The sequence below is a fragment of the Syngnathus leptorhynchus genome, chromosome 4 (assembly GCF_054491065.1).
Source record: "Syngnathus leptorhynchus isolate UIUO chromosome 4, UIUO_Slep, whole genome shotgun sequence".
NCBI lineage: Eukaryota > Metazoa > Chordata > Actinopteri > Syngnathiformes > Syngnathidae > Syngnathus > Syngnathus leptorhynchus.
Genome location: NC_141198.1, coordinates 6,331,307 through 6,351,220, shown reverse-complemented (window position 1 = coordinate 6,351,220; position 19,914 = coordinate 6,331,307). Strand labels below are relative to the sequence as shown.

Here is a 19,914-nt window from a genome sequence, read left to right as displayed (position 1 = left end):
CAATGGAACTATTTTTTTGCATTGTTACTCAATCTTCTACAATTTCCCGCTCTTGTCTAAACAGGGTGATTGTTTGGGACATGTCTGCATTGCGCAGGAGAGCAACGCAAGAGCTTTCAACAACATTCAGTTGTGAAACACACTGTGGACACGGGTCTAAAATGTCACGTATCCCAATGACCCCGCGGTACTCGGCCATCAGACGAACATATTGCATGAGCAAGAGCAAAAGGACTGTTCGTTTCCATCACCATTGTATAAACGCATTTTTTTTGGATTGAGCATTTTTGAGGATTTTTTGATATGATACAGTATTGTAAAACACTTGTGCTCTCAGTTGAGCTTTCATTTTATGGTTCAAGGAAAGGATTTTGTCTCATGGCAGTGTTGCTAGTGTCACTTCACCTTTGGGTAAGCCAAAGTAGACTGCAGATGTTCTTCTGTTACCCCCGCCCCAAGTTATTTTCCTGAAACAGATCAATATTGAGCTGTCCGTCCATTTTACAATCCTGAGCTGATGTCTGCCAGCTTTTTGAATATTTTAACTGCAGCAAAATGTTCCCTCAAGAAAAAAAAATGTCTTAAGGCGAATGGATTTTCTGTTTGTTTCCTGTTTACTTGTCAGCAGTGATCTCCTGGACCTGATTCTTGTTTCTATTCACGAAGGCTCACCAATATACCAAAATCATTATTTAATTTGTTAGCTGCCAATAACCAAATAACAAGCTTTTGAGTTAAAGCAGATTAGTTCTAGAATGTGTGCACTTGCTGGTATCCAATACTTAAAAGTTTAAACACATTCTTGGAAATACACTACTTGGTGATGTCTTGTTGAGTATTTCTTTTGTTATCAGGCTTTGCTTTACTTTGCGTTATGAAGAAAAAAAAAACAATCAAAAGAACAATTAAAGAAGTCTTTTGTTGGAGTAAAATGCATGTCTTAGAAGTCTTCAAACTTCACATTTGTTTGCCATCACCACTACAGTGCGGTATATTTTTGTGTTCATTCCGATTGACCTACTTTTGCCTGTATCTTATTGAACTTTTATGTTTGTTTTAAAGTAATTTTAAGTAACTTATTTGTTGTACAAACACGTTGATATTTATTATCATTGTACATACGCCCTTATTTTTTTATATGTGTGTATATACATACTATATACACAAATAAAAAAAGAGATCTACTTGATTTGTGTGTTTATTTTGTCAGAGACAGTCCACCAAGTTCACACTGAAGGTAGTAATCGTTATAAAATTATCACTGGGGACGTATGTTTAAATAAGCAACCTTAAATGAATTTTTTTACAAAACCTAGAATTTTAATTTTTAAGTTTCTATTACACTGCCCAATGTACCGTATTTTCTGCACTATAAGGCACACTTGATTATAAGGCGCACCTTCATTGAATTTTTTATTTTAGAAATTATTTCATATATAGGGCGCACCGGATTAAAAGGCGCATAGAATAGAAGCTACTGCATCAAACTGGGGTTGACTAGGGTTGCGGTATGCATCCATTAGAATCTCATACATTTCTGCATCTAGCTTCTATATTTGCCAAAATGATCCCGCTCTCTACTGTTTAATGCACAAGAGCATGTTGGAACAGGTGACGTCATGATGTTGAAAGGGCTGTCCCTTTCACCCATCCACCTGCTATTAAGTGATAGCGAGATCACTTGCCTATGGATGGAAATCTTAATCACTTCGTGACCTTAATAAGCCACCATACGAGAAAAAAAAGCCCTGCCAGCCAGGCAGGCTGCAGAACAAACTCGTCGCCGCTGGTGTCACCTGCTTGCTCGTTCGGCTTAAGATGTCCCCAAATTTCTTGCGGCCCGGGGAGTAGACAACACCCGATTCTATCGAATCTGAGTTACTCTCTTTATTATACAGCCTCAATATTGGAAAAACATCTGTCAATCTGTGGAGTTGGATTTATTTATTTACTATTCATTCCTCGTTTATGCAATTCGCTAGTAAAAAAAAAAGGACATGTTCTCCCCATTTGGCAGCATCTTAAGAGTTAAGTCTATTTGCCCTTTTAACTTTATGGTTCAACATACTGTGATATCTATAACTTCTGGCGCTTTTCCATTAGCCAGGTTCTACACCGAGACGGCCTTGCTTGGCCCCGAGTGGTTTCTTTTCCGTTAGTTGAGTGTTGTGTTGAGCATTGAGTGTGTTGACTGTTAAGGGCTGGCCTGATGATTGGCGGTTGGAACATCAGCAAAGGTGAAAGTGCATGAGGGGCATTTCATCTTGAATGTTGGTTCAAGTAGTTTGTGTGTGGATTTCCTGGACCACGCATTCAGGGCATTACAAGAGACAGTACAAGAGACAGTAAGTGCTTTCCGGCCACTGCAATCTAACGGTCAGCCACCTCATGACAAGCCAGCAAGCTAGCCAGCGTTTTCTAACTTCAAATTTGACAATAACAATTTCAGTCTTTCTGAAACGTTGCTAACTTTGCTAGTTCTACCAATGTGTATGCCGTTAACTGTGACTTTAGTTTCCACTAGCTAAGGTAAATGAAACTTCCTAAGTTGGCAATTAATCATATATTTTTGAATCAATACATTATTTTACTGTAATTTCCTCAGAGGTCAACCCTGAAAATATTTAAGTGATCCATCCGTCTTCTTCAGCTTATCGGAGGTCGGGTCGCGGGGGCAGCAGCTTTAGGAGGGACTCCCAGACCTCCTCCTCCCCAGCCACTTCATCCAGCTCATCCCGGGGACTATTTAACATTGTCTCAAAGTGTCATTTCTTCAGTGTTGTCCCATGACGAGATATAAGTAAAACATTGCTGAAATGAGAGGATGAATGTACTCACTTTTGTGACAGACTGTGTCTATATATTGATTGGTGTGATTGTTCTTTCTTTGTCCATCCCAGCCTGATCAATGTAGATAAGAGTGTAGTCTGTGATATGATGCCAATTCGGGACAACAACGATGGAGGCTACATCAAGACGAGAGATTATCTGTTGTAAATCACTGCCACCGGATTAAGAATGTAATTCCTCAACGGGTCAGTCGCTAGGCTTCTACATGTCTGGAGACTAAAACAGTGTAATAATTAACAGTATAGACCCAGATCTAGGTTGTGGTGTACTACATTTGTGGTTTGTATTATCAAAACTAATGGATGTCTGTAAAGTCGCATGTGGAGAGACAAGTATTTTCTCATTCCTCTTTTTTTGCGGCTTCCGTTTTTAATTTCTTCCTCTCTTCTTTGCTTGAAAATGGTTAGAATCATGTTTCCTCTGGAGGGAAAATAACCTCGTTTTTTAATAATGGATGTATTCAGTAGTTCATATCTGGTGGTTTTAAAGGTGGAAAAGCATCAAAAGTTGTGACTTTTTAAAAATGAAGGAATTGCTCCACCAGCCATTTCTCTGGTGTGCCTGACATCATGTTCATCGATTGAACTCAACCTTTTATTTGAACACGTCGACCAGTGAGCCGGAGGAGATGGGAAGCTTGTACATTCAGCGAGACAATTTCACTATGGCAACAACGAATTGGCATCTCAATTTATCCCCACTCACATCACAAAACTGCAATTTTTCCCTCTGTCCCTGCCCTGCGCCCTGCCAACGAGGCAATGAAAGGGGCCGCTCGGTCACAAAGTTGTACACACAAGGATCGAGGAACTCTTGAGCAGTGTGAACATTTATTCTCATCTTGCAGTAGGTTGTACATTGTCATTATTTTAAGATTGTCTCTCTTTTATGCTTTCATAATTTCACCTGTGCTGCATCTGCACCATACACTCTGTGCATAATTATGAGGCAAGTGTGTATTTTGACCATATGATCATTTTTATGCATATCTTCAAACTACATGCTGTATAAGCTTCAATGCTTATTCGATACAAGCATATGAAGTCATGTGTATTCCTATAATGAGGGATTGTCAGGCCTAAGGAGATCAACACCCTATATCAGTCTGCATCATTATTCGGCAGCTTGTTTTCCTCAGGCAAAATGGGGCAAAAAAGTGGTGACTGTCAAAAATTGTAAAAAGTCTTTCGGGGGTTTCAGGACTCTTGAAATCACAGAACCATTAAACATTTCATTGCAAATGGTCAACAGGGTCGCAGGAAACGTGAAGGAAAAAACAGGCAAATTAACTGCCAAAGATTTGAGAAGACTCAAACATAAAACTACCAGGAACCTAGTATCCTTCAGTGCTCCCATATTCTGGAACTTCAATCTAACTGGAGTGTCCAGAAGTACCGGGTGTTTAGGGCTCAGAGACATGGCAAAGGTACTGACACCTGACCACCACTGAACAAGACATCCATGTTGAAATGTCAAGACAGGGTCAGGAAATATCAGAATACAGATTTTTCAAAGATCTTGGACTGATGAGAGTGACTCTTGACCGAACAGCTGGACCTGTGGCTGGATCAGTAACGGCCACAGAGCTCCACTTTCAAATCGCCAGCAAGGTGGAGGTGAGGTACTGGTATGATTATATCCCAGGCACCAGCTGACTTTGGGCAAATGTTCTGGGGGCACCATGGAAAAGGATGGTTTGTCAATCCTAAACCCAGAGCACATACAGAAAAATAACCATCCCAATTCACACATGCAGTCTTAGATATTGTTTGTTGATTGAAGGACGAAGCAGGAGCATTCAAAAGCTACACAAACACGCCCCAATAGAAGTCCAAACAGCATTTATGTCCTTTCAGATGTGTTTTTTTTTTTAAATGTGTTGACTTGTTTTTATACTCTGTTTTTGTGTTGACTGTTTTTGATAAGGAGGTAGTCTGACCAAAACATTTGAGTGCTCTCTGTAACTTGCCAAGAAAGCAATGACCGCTTCTAAGTCCATATTTACAAGAAGCAAGTACATAAAGCAGTGCAGTGTTGAAAAAAACAGTAGCCGTGTACATATAAGTCAATTGTACATGAATTATAAATATCGCATATGCAAATGTGAATTACACGATTGCTGACAAAGACCACAAATGGCCGCTAATGGCAAAGCGCTGGCAACCCAAGAATGATGCAAAACCAGACACACAAACACATAAAACAAATGCAGCAGGAAAACACTGCAATACAAAAAAAATCAACATCACAGAACTCAACCAGTAGCAGAAATTGTGATTATACTCAAATAAATAGAAATTATGAACATAAACAAGAATAGTCAGCAGTATTCAATGTAAGAGGAAGTATATTTTCTATTAATACCAATGTAAAAGAGCAAGTCAATATTAATTATTAATAGTGGACGGATAACTACATTTAAAGACCTATAAACAGAATGCAATACTGCGTGTAATAAATATTCAGTTGTGAATGTGAACAACAGCAGCAAGACTAAGGAGCAGCAATAATTTACAAGGAGAAATAAAAAATATGTGGTTGGGAGTGAAAGCGGCAATATTAACTGTCAAAATTGACGTGCCAACTATGCATAAATTAATAATAAATAAAGCATGTGCACAGTCTACTGAGACCCTTGATGATAATGAAGGAAGGACCTGCTGTATCTGTCCTTCACACATTTGGGAGCAAACATTATCCTTCACATCTTTCTTTACATTATCTCATGGGTGAGCATGAGTCTATCCAGGGTGACATGACAGATGTGATGTAATGGACAGGAAGGTCAATTCTTTTGATTTTGTTGTTTACTGAAGGCATTTCAGATGAAAAGGTGAATGAGACAAAGATTCGGATTTGGTGCTTCTATTTCATGTCATTTATATCGAAATGAACTTGAGGCAAAGCATCTTTTGTTGTAAGCCACCTACTTTTCATGTGAGCAAATGTATTAGAAAGGTCATTATGAAAGGGAAAGTCAACTCCCATCTGGTAACGTTCCATCACTTTGTCTCCATGGATACCGTTCACAGCCATCCCCCTGCTACCAAGTCAATCGCCCACACTTGTTCTTGCCTTTCGTCGGTCCACAATTTAAACACCACACTCCAGTCACTCCTTTGTCAGATCGTCCCCGTGAGTTACCCGTTCGTTCCTGTGCCTCGTGCTCTCTGTCTTCCGTCTGATTCCCAGTTGCCGACCCAGTCCCATGTTCTGACCGACCAAGTTCGATCGCCGCCCGTCCAATGAATGCCGCCTGCTCTGATCCACACCCAAATAACGCCCACGATACAGCCTCGATTCTGAGCTACCCAAGCCCGATACAAATATCCCTCCATTAAATAAAACAGTGGGTCACATTTGGTCGCCCCGCTCGTCTGTCATTCCTGATCAAATTTTCTTTGTATTAAAATGTTCTGTGCAGCCCAACTAACCGAAACACAGTGTTGTGATTAATTAATCATTTGCGGGATATGAATTAAAAAGGCACAATCCACCTGTTTTTATCCATCTCAAGGGGCGGCCATTTAGTCACCAGGTCTCCAGTCACAACCAATCATGGCTCACCAGTTTTCTGAGGCTGAGACATTGTGACCTGAGAGCTGAAAACTGTGATGTCATTTTCAGTCAAATTTCACAAATGCAATATGAATCAGAATTCAGTGTTTAGACTGGTGGAGGCACATACAACATATTACTGTAAAGAACATTGTGGGGCTGATTTCACTTTTAAATAAAAACGTAAACTTGACTAACATTTATATTATATTTTATATTTGGTGGCAAAATCCTTAGTTGCGTTAACTGCATCAATCTGGCGACACATTTTCTTCAGCAGACTTGTGCGCTGCAGTCCAGCAGAATGTAACGTATTTTTTCTCAACAGAATGTGCTTGAACCTCAAAGCCTCAGCCAAGCATGGCCCTTTGATCATACATTAGCTTCACCGGAGAAATCGTCTTCTGCTCTGCTAATCTCATCACCCCCCCTCTCTACTGGAAATTAAGTCAGCAGGTAAAACACATACTACTCAGTCAAGCAAGGAACTAGTCTTTCATTTGGGTTAAATCCTGCCTGTAAGGCTGGATCAGTATGGGTGGAGCATTCTGAAAAGCAGGGGACTTAAAAAGTTTTATATTTGAAATATTTTAAGCCAACAGGTATTCTGGGGATAGGCGCAGGTCAAATATTCAAAGCCAAATAAAGGGCTAAGACCTTAGCCGCTAAGGTCAGGTAACTTGCTTCAGATGTGTAAATGAGCAAGACTCTTACACAAACATCCATTACTATTTGAATTATATTCGTTGGAATACAAAGAAAAAATAGGCATCCGTGTGTATGTAAGGATTTTACTTTCCACACAATTTTTTCCTGTCTATACATGAGAAGAGGACTCGTACAAACCACCTGAAGTAAAGAAGAAGAACAAGCAAATGCGTTTTGGATGTCCTCTTTCCCTTGTGCTCTTTGATAAGCACCTGCTTCTCAACTCCCTTTTGCAGAAAGGTGGTGGTGGTGTGTGGGGGGGTACCTGGTCCAGCCTGATTGAGTCTCACACCCCACCAACCAAGTCAAACTTTAGAAATCTCACTGGGTTTAGTGCCTCCCTGCTGCTTGTAATGTCTCATAACTGCAGAATTGTCTCTATCAGATAGCGTGGAGGAGAATGGAGAGGTACGGTACCTGTCTTTTTTTCCCTAAATCATTACCTAGCCATTGTATAAAAACTGTATCTTGCATGATCGTCACGAACACTATCATAGTTTTATACTTACATGAATGCCTTTGAAAAATTTGTCAACAGTTTTTGACAGACCTCTTCAACCAAATAATTATAAAGTCATCCAACCAACCTCTTTCTTTGTCAAGGTCCAAATTATGTGTGAAACAAGTGGAATCATCTCTATTTCGCTGTTAGCTCGGAATCAATTTCACTATCAACTTTTTATTGACTTTGTAAACTATGTGTAGGCGGCACTGGTTAGCACATCCACATCACAGTTTGGAGAATGCAGATCTGATTCCACCTCCGGCGCTCCCTGTATGGAGTTTGCATGTTCTCCCCGTGCACGTGTGGGTTTTCTCCCACATCCCAAAAAACATGCTTGATAGGCCAATTGAGCACTCCAAATTGCCCCTAGCAAATTGCCCCCACTTATTGCCCCATAGCAGCATAAGTACAGCAAGACAACAAGTGCGTCACCACCAGCGCCACCTATTGAACAATTTAATGGCAACGTGGCAGCGAAGGTATCCAGATGTATTTTTTATTTTTTATTGATGGATTATTAACTTTTGTATATACTAGGGTAATTCATAACGTACATGACACATCATGCAACAAGGAATGGTAATTTAATTCATACTTCAATCTCTACAGCTAAACAGGAATCCAAACAGTTCTTGAGGTCACGTGAGACATTGCTGCATTCCCATTGGGCAATTCATATTAAACGAGTTCCTGTATTGCCGGCCGCCGCAAATGCGCTAGAAGTTTGTACTTGAGAAAATACAAGCGTGTGTTATATTGTTGTATCGGGCCATTTTTAACAAATCTAATTTGTGGTAGTCCCTATGGACCGATTTATATTTTATAGCAAAACAAGACGGCAGTTAAAAATAATAATTCTCCGGAGTTTTTTGTTTTGAATGACGTTCTCGGCGGAAGGATCCAAATGCAACACGCGGTGTTGTGGAGGGTAATTTGAAACTCTTGGATTTTATTTTAATGTAATACACACCGGTTATTTTTCCCAACTGGACAGTTTTTATTTAGTGTATATATATATATTCAAATATATATGTATTTACTTTTTTGATGACAGTTACTCATGCTTGTTTTTGTATACATATATTTATATTCGCAAGGTTGGTACTTTGAGTTCTAGCTACAGTCACTAACATCTCGACGTAACGTAAGCTAACGACAAACCAGTCATTTTAATTTTTGAATTTGGCTGCGATAATTCTATCATGCCCCATAACCTTTTTTTGTCCGGAGCATTTTCAATTATGTTTAAAAGTATTCATGAAGTGCCAAGGAGCTAGCTTTTCCTTCATTTGCGCTCGTGTCTGCATTGTTAGCACCTGTAAGAAATCCGGATCATTTTTCATTCAATGCATGTTTTGCCCAACATCAAACATTCATGTTAGGTCTCGCTAATACACTTCCTTGACGTCATAGTGATGCTTGCTGTATTGACATCAGATGCTCCCTGGAATACAAGTTGTAGCATTGTAGTTTATGGTTTATGCAGATGGCCACTGAACAAATGCTCATCGTGGAAAAGGAGACAGGCGAGAGCAAAATGTCCCTTTCAAAGGATCCTGAAACTGTATCAAGGGAGTCTCTTGAGTTTCAGAAACTCACACCTTCTCAGTTTGGCATTACTGTGCAAAGTTTCAGCCCAGTAGCATCTGGAAGCAAAGGTGAGCTTGCAGATACAATACACAGTTGTATGAAAAGGTTTGGGCACTTCTGATAATTTTGAAGATTTTTCTTTATAAACCATTGGCTGTTGAGATCAGCAATTACAGTTATATATGTGATGTTTTTGAGAAGTGAAATGAAGCATTTACAGAAAGTGTGCAATTGTTACTCGAACAAAACTAGTCGGGTGCATTGAATTGGGCACAATGACCCCCAAAAAAAATCTGCAGTGCCGAAACCTTTTCATATTACTGTATTTTAAGAAAGCAAATTTGACCAATCATATCTTTGTCTCTTGCTCCAGAAAAGTCTCATTTGGCAAAATTGAAGGCAAGAAGAAGACGTTCTAATGTAGGTGTGAGAGGCTCACCAGAAACAAACTCGCTCATCCGCTTCATTGCACAACAAAAACTGAAGAATTCCTCCAACTGTCAAACTCCAGAGGTGAGAAGTAAATTTTCAGGCTTTTGATCACCTTTGTATTTACAGTGCCATGTTTCAAGCAAAAGACCAATAACAATTTTAACATTAATATATATTTATTTATTAACAAAGTGACACTTTGGGAATGTTGGTTACATGCATTCAGAGTTGTAGTGGTTTACCATGATTAATCTGTGAATTGCAGAATTTCAGGCTTTGTGTGATACAATTGTCGTTAGGTAGTGACAGAGCTGCGGTTATGTTCAATTAATTTTATATCTACAATAGCAGATTGCATTATTACTACATTTGTCGTATCACCAGCACTGTAAAGGTCTGTAAATAAGCAAGGCAAAACAATGGCGGTTTCACTTTCATAAAGTTTCTTCATCTGTGCCAAAGAGGCAAACTTTCGTTCAAATATAATACAAGTTGATTTATATAGCACATTTCACAACAGCTCCAGCAGCAACAAAACGCTTTACATATAGTAACAATAAATAATGATGTTAATACAAAGACAGTGGAAACGGTAAATCAAAACAAATGTATATCCAGTTATAGTACTTGTTATATACATACGTATAACCTAGACGCCAATACAACAATGACAAGGTGAATGAGGGAATGCGCTCACACTCTTATACTTGATCTGACAATTATTTTATGATCAAAACAACAAACAACATTGGTATTATTTGGTTTTACTCATTTTAGTAATAGGTGTCCTTGTTTTGTCCTTCATGATTGAATATTGAGTTGCAGCACTGAGTAGAATTGTTGTGTCCGCTATCTGAACTCAGCAGCTTGTCAGAGGGAGCCCCTTCCTTCCTCGAGTAGCATCCACCCTGAAGCAGAAAATAGCTTCCTTCCAGACTTTGTTGTTTGTGGAGGAGAGCGAGGTTTGCGATCAGGATGACACCACTGGTGGATGCATGACGACAAAGGATTATCTTTCTGGTAAGTCATTACACCAAGATTAAAACTTTGTTTCTCAACTATGGTCAGTGGCTTTATTGCTGCCAGGGGAGCAATGCACCATGCAAAAGCAATGATTAACCCCAACTTTGGGTGCGAAGTCTCAGTGCATTCCATGTTTATTCACGGCACACAAAAAATATGGTACATTTGTGGATTATTATTAATCACCATTAATTATTCATGTAGGAATAATTTCGGTCTTGACTGTATATAATGGAGGCAACTTCCACCATGACTAGCCAGAGAAAAAGACTTGCCAACCCAGTAGTAAAAGAGAATGATTGATCCAGTGGGGTTCGCCAGTTGTTTTTGAGATTTTCAAGATTCAAGTTGGGGTTCTTTTATTCGCCATGTTTGAGCGTGCCAAACAAGGAATTTGACTTCAGTACATCATTTGTGTTTTGGGATTTTCTCGGATTTAGCTTGGGACCTCAATATGTAAGTTGTGTGATTGCTTTAGCCGCAATAGTTGTGAACCCTTTTATGCATATTTTAATATTATGACTACAGTAAACCCTTCCACTCCATATTGTATGCAAGGTGGAGAACTGGTTAGAATGACAATATTCATTCCCCCAGTTTCTCTGTAATGTACTCACTGCAATATTTTCAAGTTTGTAGAACACAGAAATACAAACACTGCCCCAAATAATTTAGACCACAAAAAAGTCAAGTATTGTTTTTGTGTGCCTTCAAATTTTTTACATTGGCTGAATTTTTTTATTTGAGATGAACACAACCAAGAAGAGAAAGAAAACCACCATCAAGCAGCGTCACCCACACCCAGCAAGAAGCGTCGTGTGGGCCCCCTCAAAGGCTGTGAAGTGCAGATTAGAGTTGCACACACTCCAGACCTTCCCTTAAATGGCAGAGACCAGGAGGTATTATCACTCTGCCCATATACGTACTCCCGTGACTGCCGTCTTTAAATCGGGTTTCTGCTTCTTTCTAGTAAATAAAAAACAAGCACAGGCTTTTTGCTGTTCTACAGATTCGAAGTTATTTAAGTATTCTGTTGGATCCATAGGGAGATAAGGAGCCAGTGGCAAAATGCAATGACGATGTCAAAACAGAACCTGTGCCGTCAAGTGAGACTGAAGAAGAAACGCAACCTGTGCTTCCTTGTACACCACTTCGTGGTTACCGTGAGCGATGCATGTCCTTGGGACATGATGCCTTTTCCTCCAAAAACAACCAACAGGTGTGAGATTTGGTTGTAGACACACATTAGTTAGGAACTGACAAAAATGCAGCACTGACTTCGTAACAGTTGTAAACATCTCCAAAACATGTTTGTATCGTACTTTAAGACGTGCTTTTTGCTTCATGAAGCACCACATTACAAAATTGTATATATCGTTGTTTGACTAAACTAATAACCGTTAGATGCCATCTCGCTCCATACCACACTGAGAATGTTTAGGTTTTCATTGCTACTATTGTTTTTTTTTCCCCCAATTCATTTTAGTTGGCGTCAGTTTGAATTTTGACTATTTGTAGGCCGGGCCTGTCCCAGTCCTCCGCAAATAGTGTGGTTCAACTGTACAGTAAATAAACAAGTTGGTTAAATAGATTGATGTGCTGTATATAAAATTTGACAAAAACAAAGTCAGCAGTAAATGCACGATACCTTTCACACTGAAGTTACTTCACCGTGTCCCACCGTTTACCGAGTGACTATGTCAACATCATCGACAACAGTTAGTAATGCCAATGCTTGTACGTGTGTTAGGTGGAAACACTTGAACTAAGTCCAACAGAAAGGCAATGGAACTTATTTTTTCTCAACAGGAAAATGTGTTTGAATCTCAAAGCCCCAGCCGACCACATCCCATTGACCTTACATCACTTTCACCAGTGGATTCGTTCTCTCTTTTCCAGTTCTCTTCGCTCCCCTCTCAAATTGAGATGAAATCATCCGGTAAAATACACACTGCTCTTGGTCATGCATGAATTTTGTCTTTCATGTCGGTTCCAAATAGATTGACCTTTAAGGTGGCAAGATTAATTGATATATTGAATTAATTGACAACCTTTTGCTGTTTGATTAATAATTTAAACCCATTTTTTGTTAAAACGTGTGCATCCTCGCGCTGCCAGTGAACCGACTTATGTGCATCAATTACGGATAAATAACTGCGAGACAAGTCCCGATGGCTGCTGTGCCAAAATGTAAAAGTTGGACTTGGAAAGATTTGGAGCATCGGACTTCCAGCCGAGTGTGGCCACTTGAAGCAATTTCTTTTCCGATAGGCAGTAGTGAGCGTACCCCATAGGTGGACTTCAGGGTAAATGCAAGTCAAATGAACCCTTACTGATTAATATATAACAACCTATGAACAATTGAGATGACAAAAGGTCTTTGGGATGCATTATGTATACCCATCTTGATTTATTGTGAAAGAAAACAAACAGAAACATGACATGACAGAAACGGCACTTTAGTTGTCCATTATCAATTTCAGCATTTCAGGGCTGGTAGAGGCTGTGATGATATATATTTTTAAAATTTTGTTTTTGTTCTTACGGTTTTGGCAACCAAAACCACAAGAAGATATTTTCCTGCATAAAAGTAGCGGTGTTAATTGCTGGCTTCCCTTCTTTGCCTCCATCTGACACCATGACATCATCATGTTGTAGGCCATAAAGGGGTGGTCCAATAAATGCAACCTTAAAAAGAAAGTTACATTTGAACCCTTTTATCTATTCATGTGATTGGCCTTACAAAAGGCCCGCACTATTAATAAACTTGAATTCTTTCCATTTTGATCATTATTGTGCATACAGATGCAAGTGAGTCATCTGGGGCATCTGCAGAAAAGAAGAAAAAGAAGCGGGTGCATTTTGGATGCCCACTTTCCCCAGAGTTCTTTGATCAACAACTGCCTCCCAGCACCCCATTGCAGAAAGGGCAAACACCAGCTCGAGCCACCACACCAGGTGGGATCTTAAAGAAGACACCGCGGAAGAGTGAGTCTTTTACTCCGCAAGGCCAGCGAGGTCTTTGCACTATGTTTGGTGCCTCCCCACCAATGCTCCATATGGCGGAAGAGGGGGTGGAGAAGTTTGAAATGGTAAGTTACATGTCTTTTATTTATTAATATTCATTTTTTTTTAATACAGCATTCGGAAATTGCTCCGATTATGATGCGAAAATCTGATTTCCTAACTTAACCTTGTTCCTCGAGGGCCGGTTTCCTGCATGTTTTAGATGTCGCCCTGCTGCATCAAAACTGATTCAAATGATCAGAATAGTTATCCCACTTCTGCAGACCTTGATGATTATCTGTGATATAAAGTGTTTTTTTTAACGCCATAAATACAGTAAAAACATGCCAAGGGAGTTTTTTTTAGTTTGCACATTCAATACCTTGTTTTTGTAATTTATTCAAATCAATATACGGTGCTTTGAAAGGGCTTTAGAAATCCTTGTATTGTAATTTTATTTACATTTTACTCAACGTCCCAACTATTCAATGCTTAATATTTTTCTGCATCTAGATCATTTTTCCTTCAACAGAAGACAGTGATTCTACAATTATGTCTGATACAGGTGGGATATAGCATTTTATTGACAAACAGTTATAGTGTGGAGTCAGCATAATTACTTTTTTTTTTCTTTTTTTTCAGAATTGATGAATTATGCTCATCTGAATTTAAATGATGCTTTTGATGATGAGGCTCTTTCTCCAGAGGTACCAACAGGTACAACCTCATATTTGCCTTTTTTATCGATGCAGTTCATTTAGAAAGTATTGAGCCTTATAAAACATTTTCATATTTCTGTTGATCTGCAATGTATTTTTATTTCCATACTCCATAATGACCACACGAAAGGAGAATATATTCTGCTGTTGCATGTTAATTTGAGACAATTTGGAAACAGTTGCAGCATTAAAGGTGATGGGCAAACATTCAAAGTTTTGGACAACCAGGACTCTACCTTGAGCAAAAGATAGGCAACTGGTGGCCCTTGAGCCCACTTCCAAAGGCTCCTTGATTAATTTGTAAAATCTCCAAATTGCGGCAAATTTCCTAATTCAAACCATGCACTGAACTGTATTATCTGTAAAAGTCAATTCTACAAAGCATTATACTACTTGAAGCAAACATTTATCTTCATTTGATATTTTTGCTTTATACTTTTCTTTGTAGCTGTATTATGGTTATATAGTAATAAGCACTTTGTTACAGCAGCAGCAGCTGTTGTGAAATGTGTGATATTCATAAAGTTGTATAGTATTGTATTTCTTATCTTATCTTTTATTAGTAGTAATTAATTAGTTAATTAATGTAATTAGTAGTTAAGCAACTGAATTTCTTGCATTTTTTCCCCTTAGACGTGAAGTCTGAAATAAGCCCAGCCTATGAGTCAAATGCCCTGAACGAGCGTGAATCTTTGTCAGAGGAGAAACAACCTGAGGCTGTCAGTGACGCTGCACCCAAATTGAGGAACTGGGAAAAGAAGGTGATCTGCATTCTTGTTTACTTCGAAAGGTCGCCGTCATACTGCAGTGAAATGTTTGCTTTTCCTATGGATTTTTATGATGCCATCACTGAAGAGTTCCATTAATGGGGATTATTAGACCTAGAAATGTAACAAAATCAGTGATTAAATGTTCATGCATGAGGATAGTCTAGCCAGTAGGTATGACGACATTTTGTTTATTAATGATGATGGCCTGAGTTTATCGTGGACAGTTTTTATCATATGACAAAAATTCAACTCAGTGCCTCCAATTTAACCCAAACAATTACCGTGAAATAAAACCTACACCACAGTGGCAAAATGGAAAAATAAAACAATTCCAAAGAAATTCCAGGAGCTCAGTGAAGTGGTGGAGAACAGAATCAGAGCGAGATATTCCATGAGCAACTCAAAACCTACAATAACCCAGTGAAACGGGCGAGAAGTCCCCATTTTTAGAACTCATCACGGACAACAAAAACAACCCCAAGTTATTTTCTATTCCGTGAGCAACTCAAATCTACAATAACCCAGTGAAAGAGGCAAGAAGTCCCCATTTTTAGAACTCATCACAGAAAACAGAAACAATCCTAAGGTATTTTTCGAACACAACTGACTTGTCTTTCATCTGGGTTCATGTTCCTTCAGAACACATTCAATTGAGTCTGGGGTTCCCCAAAGGTCAATTTTCGGTCCAATTATGTTTAATCGATACATAGTATGCGGCACCTTGGGGATGTCTTCAGGAGGTACAGTTAAGCAGATGACACATGGCTGTACAGTATATCACTGTGTCTTCTGGTGACAGCAGGTAGCCTTCAGAAGGCAGTTCTTAACTCTGTTTTACATACTAAGTCATGGATGGCTGTGAATTTTCAACCGCCAAAAGTGAGATTTTAGTTGTTGGTCATGAAGGGAGAATGTAAGAATGTATCTGTGATGTGTTTTTACCAGTTTTAAGCTTGTATCCACTGAGCGGCAAAGGTTTGAGAGTGTGACAAACTATGCTACGTTTGAATATGGCCTGTTCAGTCTCAAATACGTATTTCATTCTAGCCACAGTTTGAACCTGGAAACCATCAATATTTTTATCAAATACTATGTGAACTAAAACCTCACCTCAGAAGCCAACCAGCAACACTAAACAGTTCATTCAGCTTTGGACGTCCCACTGTAGCCTAATTCTTACTGGGTTTTTGTTTTTCTGACCTCAAAGTGAATGTCCCTCATTGCAGGCAGCAGCAGAATCTGAATCTACAAATGAATTTCCAGCTGCTCGTACTCGTAAGAAGAAGGTATTATGACTGCTGATCGCGCCATTTAGCAGACATGATTTTCTTTTTATCAGTCAGCTTTATCTAACAAGCTGCCAACAGATCTCCTGTTTCATTCCAATGAATGTAAAAGTAATCCCATTTCAACATATCCACCTTATGTGCATGCATATTTGAGGAATGGACCGTATCGTGTTCATCATCTTTCTGCCAATTTTTGCTTTCCTTTAGCTACCTGAAAAGAGCCAGCCTGTGAGGAGGTCGACACGCTCTGCTGCCAAGCCTTCTGAGACGATCAAAGTGAGTTTATTGAGGCTCGTGGTACAGAAAAGGTTGTTGTTATCTTTATTTTTGATTTTAAATCCATGCCTTTATTACAAACATTCATGCCCCATAAGGAGTACCTTTCAACGAACAAAAGATGTGTTTCCAGTCGTGGTAATATGAGAAAGCTAACCCTAAGGCCTGGGTTGATCTAAATTATGTTAAATATGTATCACGATATACGTGAGTAACATTTACCAGTACAATGAATGAGTGTGTATTCTTGGAGACAGACAAATAGTCCTCGTCAATTTGTAACAAGAACTGTACTCATTCCTTCTATTAAAAAATGAAAAGGGTCTAAATGGATCATGCACCCACCCCACTATCACGCATCTGCATTAATGTTGCAGACGAGCTCACGTGAATGTGATGTGTTCACCCAGACATACCAAGTTTCAGAAAATTGCCATGCATTTTACTGTATGTATCCATCAGGCCAGTAATGCCACACTTGGTTGTAAATTAATTACTAATGACTCCCTGTGAATTACAAAGTTATATTTGAGTTTTTCTTGAAATGACATTCATAGAGCACCTTCTGTCTCCACAGCTGGCCTCTAAAGCAGGAGCAAATCGGTGGAAAAGGGAAGTCAACCTTTCTCTTTACGGCTCTCGAACATATGCGTCCAAAAATCCGAGCCTCAGTCCCATCACAGAGTTGTTGCAGTCAGTAGCAGCACAGCGCTGCCTCGCTACTAGTTGTGCAGGTAAGATGTATGCTCTTCTAAACCCGGTGTAATGATTAAGACACACTCAAGTTGATGCCTATATTGAAGTAAAAGGCCTGTCACATCTATAGCTATCACTTCAAGGAGACATGTGTTCACAATTTATCACTGTTCTCAGGCGTTAGACAGTGAAAAGTCTCTCTTAAAGATACAAACAACCCTCTTTTTTTTTTTTTTTTTTTTACGTATCAAATTAACTTAGATTCTATGTTCGATTGTCTAAATTCCAAAACAATTTTAACCATTGATGTACGACATAGATAACATTTTATACCTATTTTCAATCTATATCTAATTAAGATTTGTCCTTAAATGTTAGATAAAAAGATTTGTCGGCCCTTTAGCATATGATCGCGATAGCCCAGGCACGACCAATTGAGCTATGCTCAATCCAACAGGTACACTAATGTAATAAGTGAAATAAGCATGGGTTGATTGGTGGTACCTGCAGAGTGAGGCCCAAGAATGACGTAATAGTAAAGCGACTGTTGTGTTACCATCTCTGATGCGACATTTGCGGCACAACAGAACCAACACAATTCCCCACAGAGGCATATATCTATCTATCCTCAATGGGAGTTGACTAATTATCAGCAAAATTTCCTCTTGTCAACATTGTAATTTTCTCTGGGATTAAACCACTGAAGCCACTTTTGGTTCCACTGAAGCAATTTCAAAGCACATTAAATTTGAAAAGCACGAGGAGCAGGTTCATGCTGATTTATTTTGCGTAACTTTAGCATACTTGCTGGGTAACTTTGGAGACAACTTGTTGCATACAAACAACGAGTACATTTTTCTTTACATGTCCTATTTGAACTCTTTAAATCTTGACATTTGTGAAGCCAGAAGTCGTGAAGTTCCTGTTGTGCTGTTGATTTCTCCCAATAATCCCAGATGAAAGTGCATACCTGAAGAATAACGCCGGTGAGTCAGAAAGCAGTGGCCCCGGGACTTCAGCATGTATTGGTGAAAGTTCATCAGAAGCGCCCTTGTCCTCTGGCCAAAAAGCCTCAGGGTCTTCATCAAGACCCAGGACCACAAGGCAAGGATTCAGGAAGGGCAGAGTTTCAATACACGGCCCGCTACGTGTGGAGCCTCAGGTGCAGACCGATGAGAAGCCGAGTAAGAACCATGAAGAAGAGGTCGCTACAAACACGACTGGGTCAATAGACGGCCCATCGGAACAAGTGTCGGATGACTCTGAAGAACATTGCACCCTAATATTTGCTGACACGGCCAGCACACACGCAGATCCAAATTCTGATTCTTGTCATTTGGTCGTTGAAGGCTCCACCTCACCCTGCTTGTTAGGAGGAGAACAAACCAGTACAGTGGCCTTGACAAGCACGTCCCCCCGGACAACCCAGCAGGCTCAAAATATGTCAAGATGCTTGAGGCACTCTGTGAACCCGGCAGAGGAACAACCTCAAGCGGAAGCAGAAACACAGGCCAAAACAAACAGCAATTCATCGTGTGAATCTCCTGAAGATGATACACAAGTCGACTGTGGCCCGGCCTCCTGGATGGCTGACTTCAATTTTGAGGATGTCTTCAAACGCAGGGGACAGCGCTCAGTGCGCCGCAGCCTACGGAACCAAAGGAACGCAGATAATGACTCAGGTCTGGCCTGGGTGCCTCGGATCTCACCTGAATTAAGAAAAAGAAGCGTCAAGAAGATGCGGAGTCGCAGATTCAGTTCAATTGTTTAACCAGTCGCCACTGTCTGAGGACACTCAGCATACCCACCACTTGCTCGTACTTTGACAGTTTTTGCATTCCCCTCAAATACTTACATCATTCTCCACTTACATCATGTCGTTTTTCCTTCTGAATTCATTTGCCTGTTTTGCAAGCTTGTTGTTTTATGGGATTAAAGTGCTGATTCTTTCTCCTTGACCAATCATTTGCAATCTATGCAAGCCACTCAATATACAGAGAGCCCAATCATTTATGCTGACCTCCTCTCGATCAATATCCAACCACACATTTCCCCCTCACCCTCCGAAGTCACTGGATCCAGTCTCAATGAGTCAATATTTTCTCTTAGTAGATGGATGAAGACGGCCTTAGTGCAGTACCAATCTGTCAGACGAGGTTAGAGGCGACTGGATTAATGTGAAAGAAATGGCAGGAACGGCTAAACGAGCCCTTGAGTCATTCTCTGCTATTGGAGTAACTAAGAGTCGTGGTGGAAACTAAGCGGAAGGAAGGAATAAAAGCAAACTTATGCGAAAGTAGACTAAAGTAAATTCATCATCTCCCAAATTTGACCTGCGAAACTATTTTTAAAACCATTTTCATAATACTAACTCGTAGGGTGGAATTAATCTTCTGAAAAGGGTTTTCTCTTGTGTTTAATGATTGACTTTTTTAATTTAGCTGTTGAAGTAAAACTTTATTCATGCAAAACTATTGAGCTGCAACTTGGAA

The 19,914-nt window shown here is 39.6% G+C and overlaps 2 protein-coding genes across 7 annotated transcripts in view; both read left to right on the top strand.

Moving 5' to 3' along the window:
• Window positions 1-1,184, top strand: part of sema4c (sema domain, immunoglobulin domain (Ig), transmembrane domain (TM) and short cytoplasmic domain, (semaphorin) 4C) — a 73,803-nt gene extending 72,619 nt beyond the window's left edge. For all 4 annotated transcript variants that reach the window (XM_085909883.1, XM_085909882.1, XM_085909886.1 and 1 more), the window contains one exon: window positions 65-1,184. The gene's annotated coding sequence lies outside the window, so the exon portion shown is untranslated. The remainder of the gene's footprint in view (window positions 1-64) is intronic.
• A 7,115-nt stretch (window positions 1,185-8,299) lies between these two features.
• Window positions 8,300-19,380, top strand: cdca2 (cell division cycle associated 2). Of its 3 annotated transcripts, none has more exons than XM_085910727.1 (15): window positions 8,300-8,549; window positions 9,108-9,279; window positions 9,585-9,724; window positions 10,510-10,663; window positions 11,414-11,565; window positions 11,712-11,885; window positions 12,476-12,605; window positions 13,472-13,758; window positions 14,186-14,237; window positions 14,315-14,389; window positions 15,025-15,152; window positions 16,388-16,447; window positions 16,658-16,726; window positions 17,304-17,460; window positions 18,379-19,380. In XM_085910727.1, the coding sequence occupies exons 1-15, from the start codon at window positions 8,526-8,528 to the stop codon at window positions 19,191-19,193; spliced, it is 2,589 nt and encodes an 862-aa protein (XP_085766853.1). In that variant the 5' UTR covers window positions 8,300-8,525; the 3' UTR covers window positions 19,194-19,380. The 3 variants fall into 3 exon arrangements, with proteins under 3 accessions (XP_085766853.1, XP_085766851.1, XP_085766854.1); XM_085910725.1 differs by having other exon boundaries at window positions 10,507-10,663; XM_085910728.1 differs by lacking the exon at window positions 16,388-16,447 and having other exon boundaries at window positions 10,507-10,663.
• The last annotated feature ends 534 nt before the right edge of the window (window positions 19,381-19,914 follow it).

Excerpts from the sequence above, each read along its gene's own strand:
- cdca2 (XM_085910725.1), top strand. The coding sequence starts at position 8,526 with ATGCAACACGCGGTGTTGTGGAGG. Across the intron at positions 9,280-9,584 it reads AGTAGCATCTGGAAGCAAAG|AAAAGTCTCATTTGGCAAAA; the intron begins GTGAGCTTGCAG and ends CTCTTGCTCCAG. Across the intron at positions 14,390-15,024 it reads TTCTCCAGAGGTACCAACAG|ACGTGAAGTCTGAAATAAGC; the intron begins GTACAACCTCAT and ends TTTTCCCCTTAG.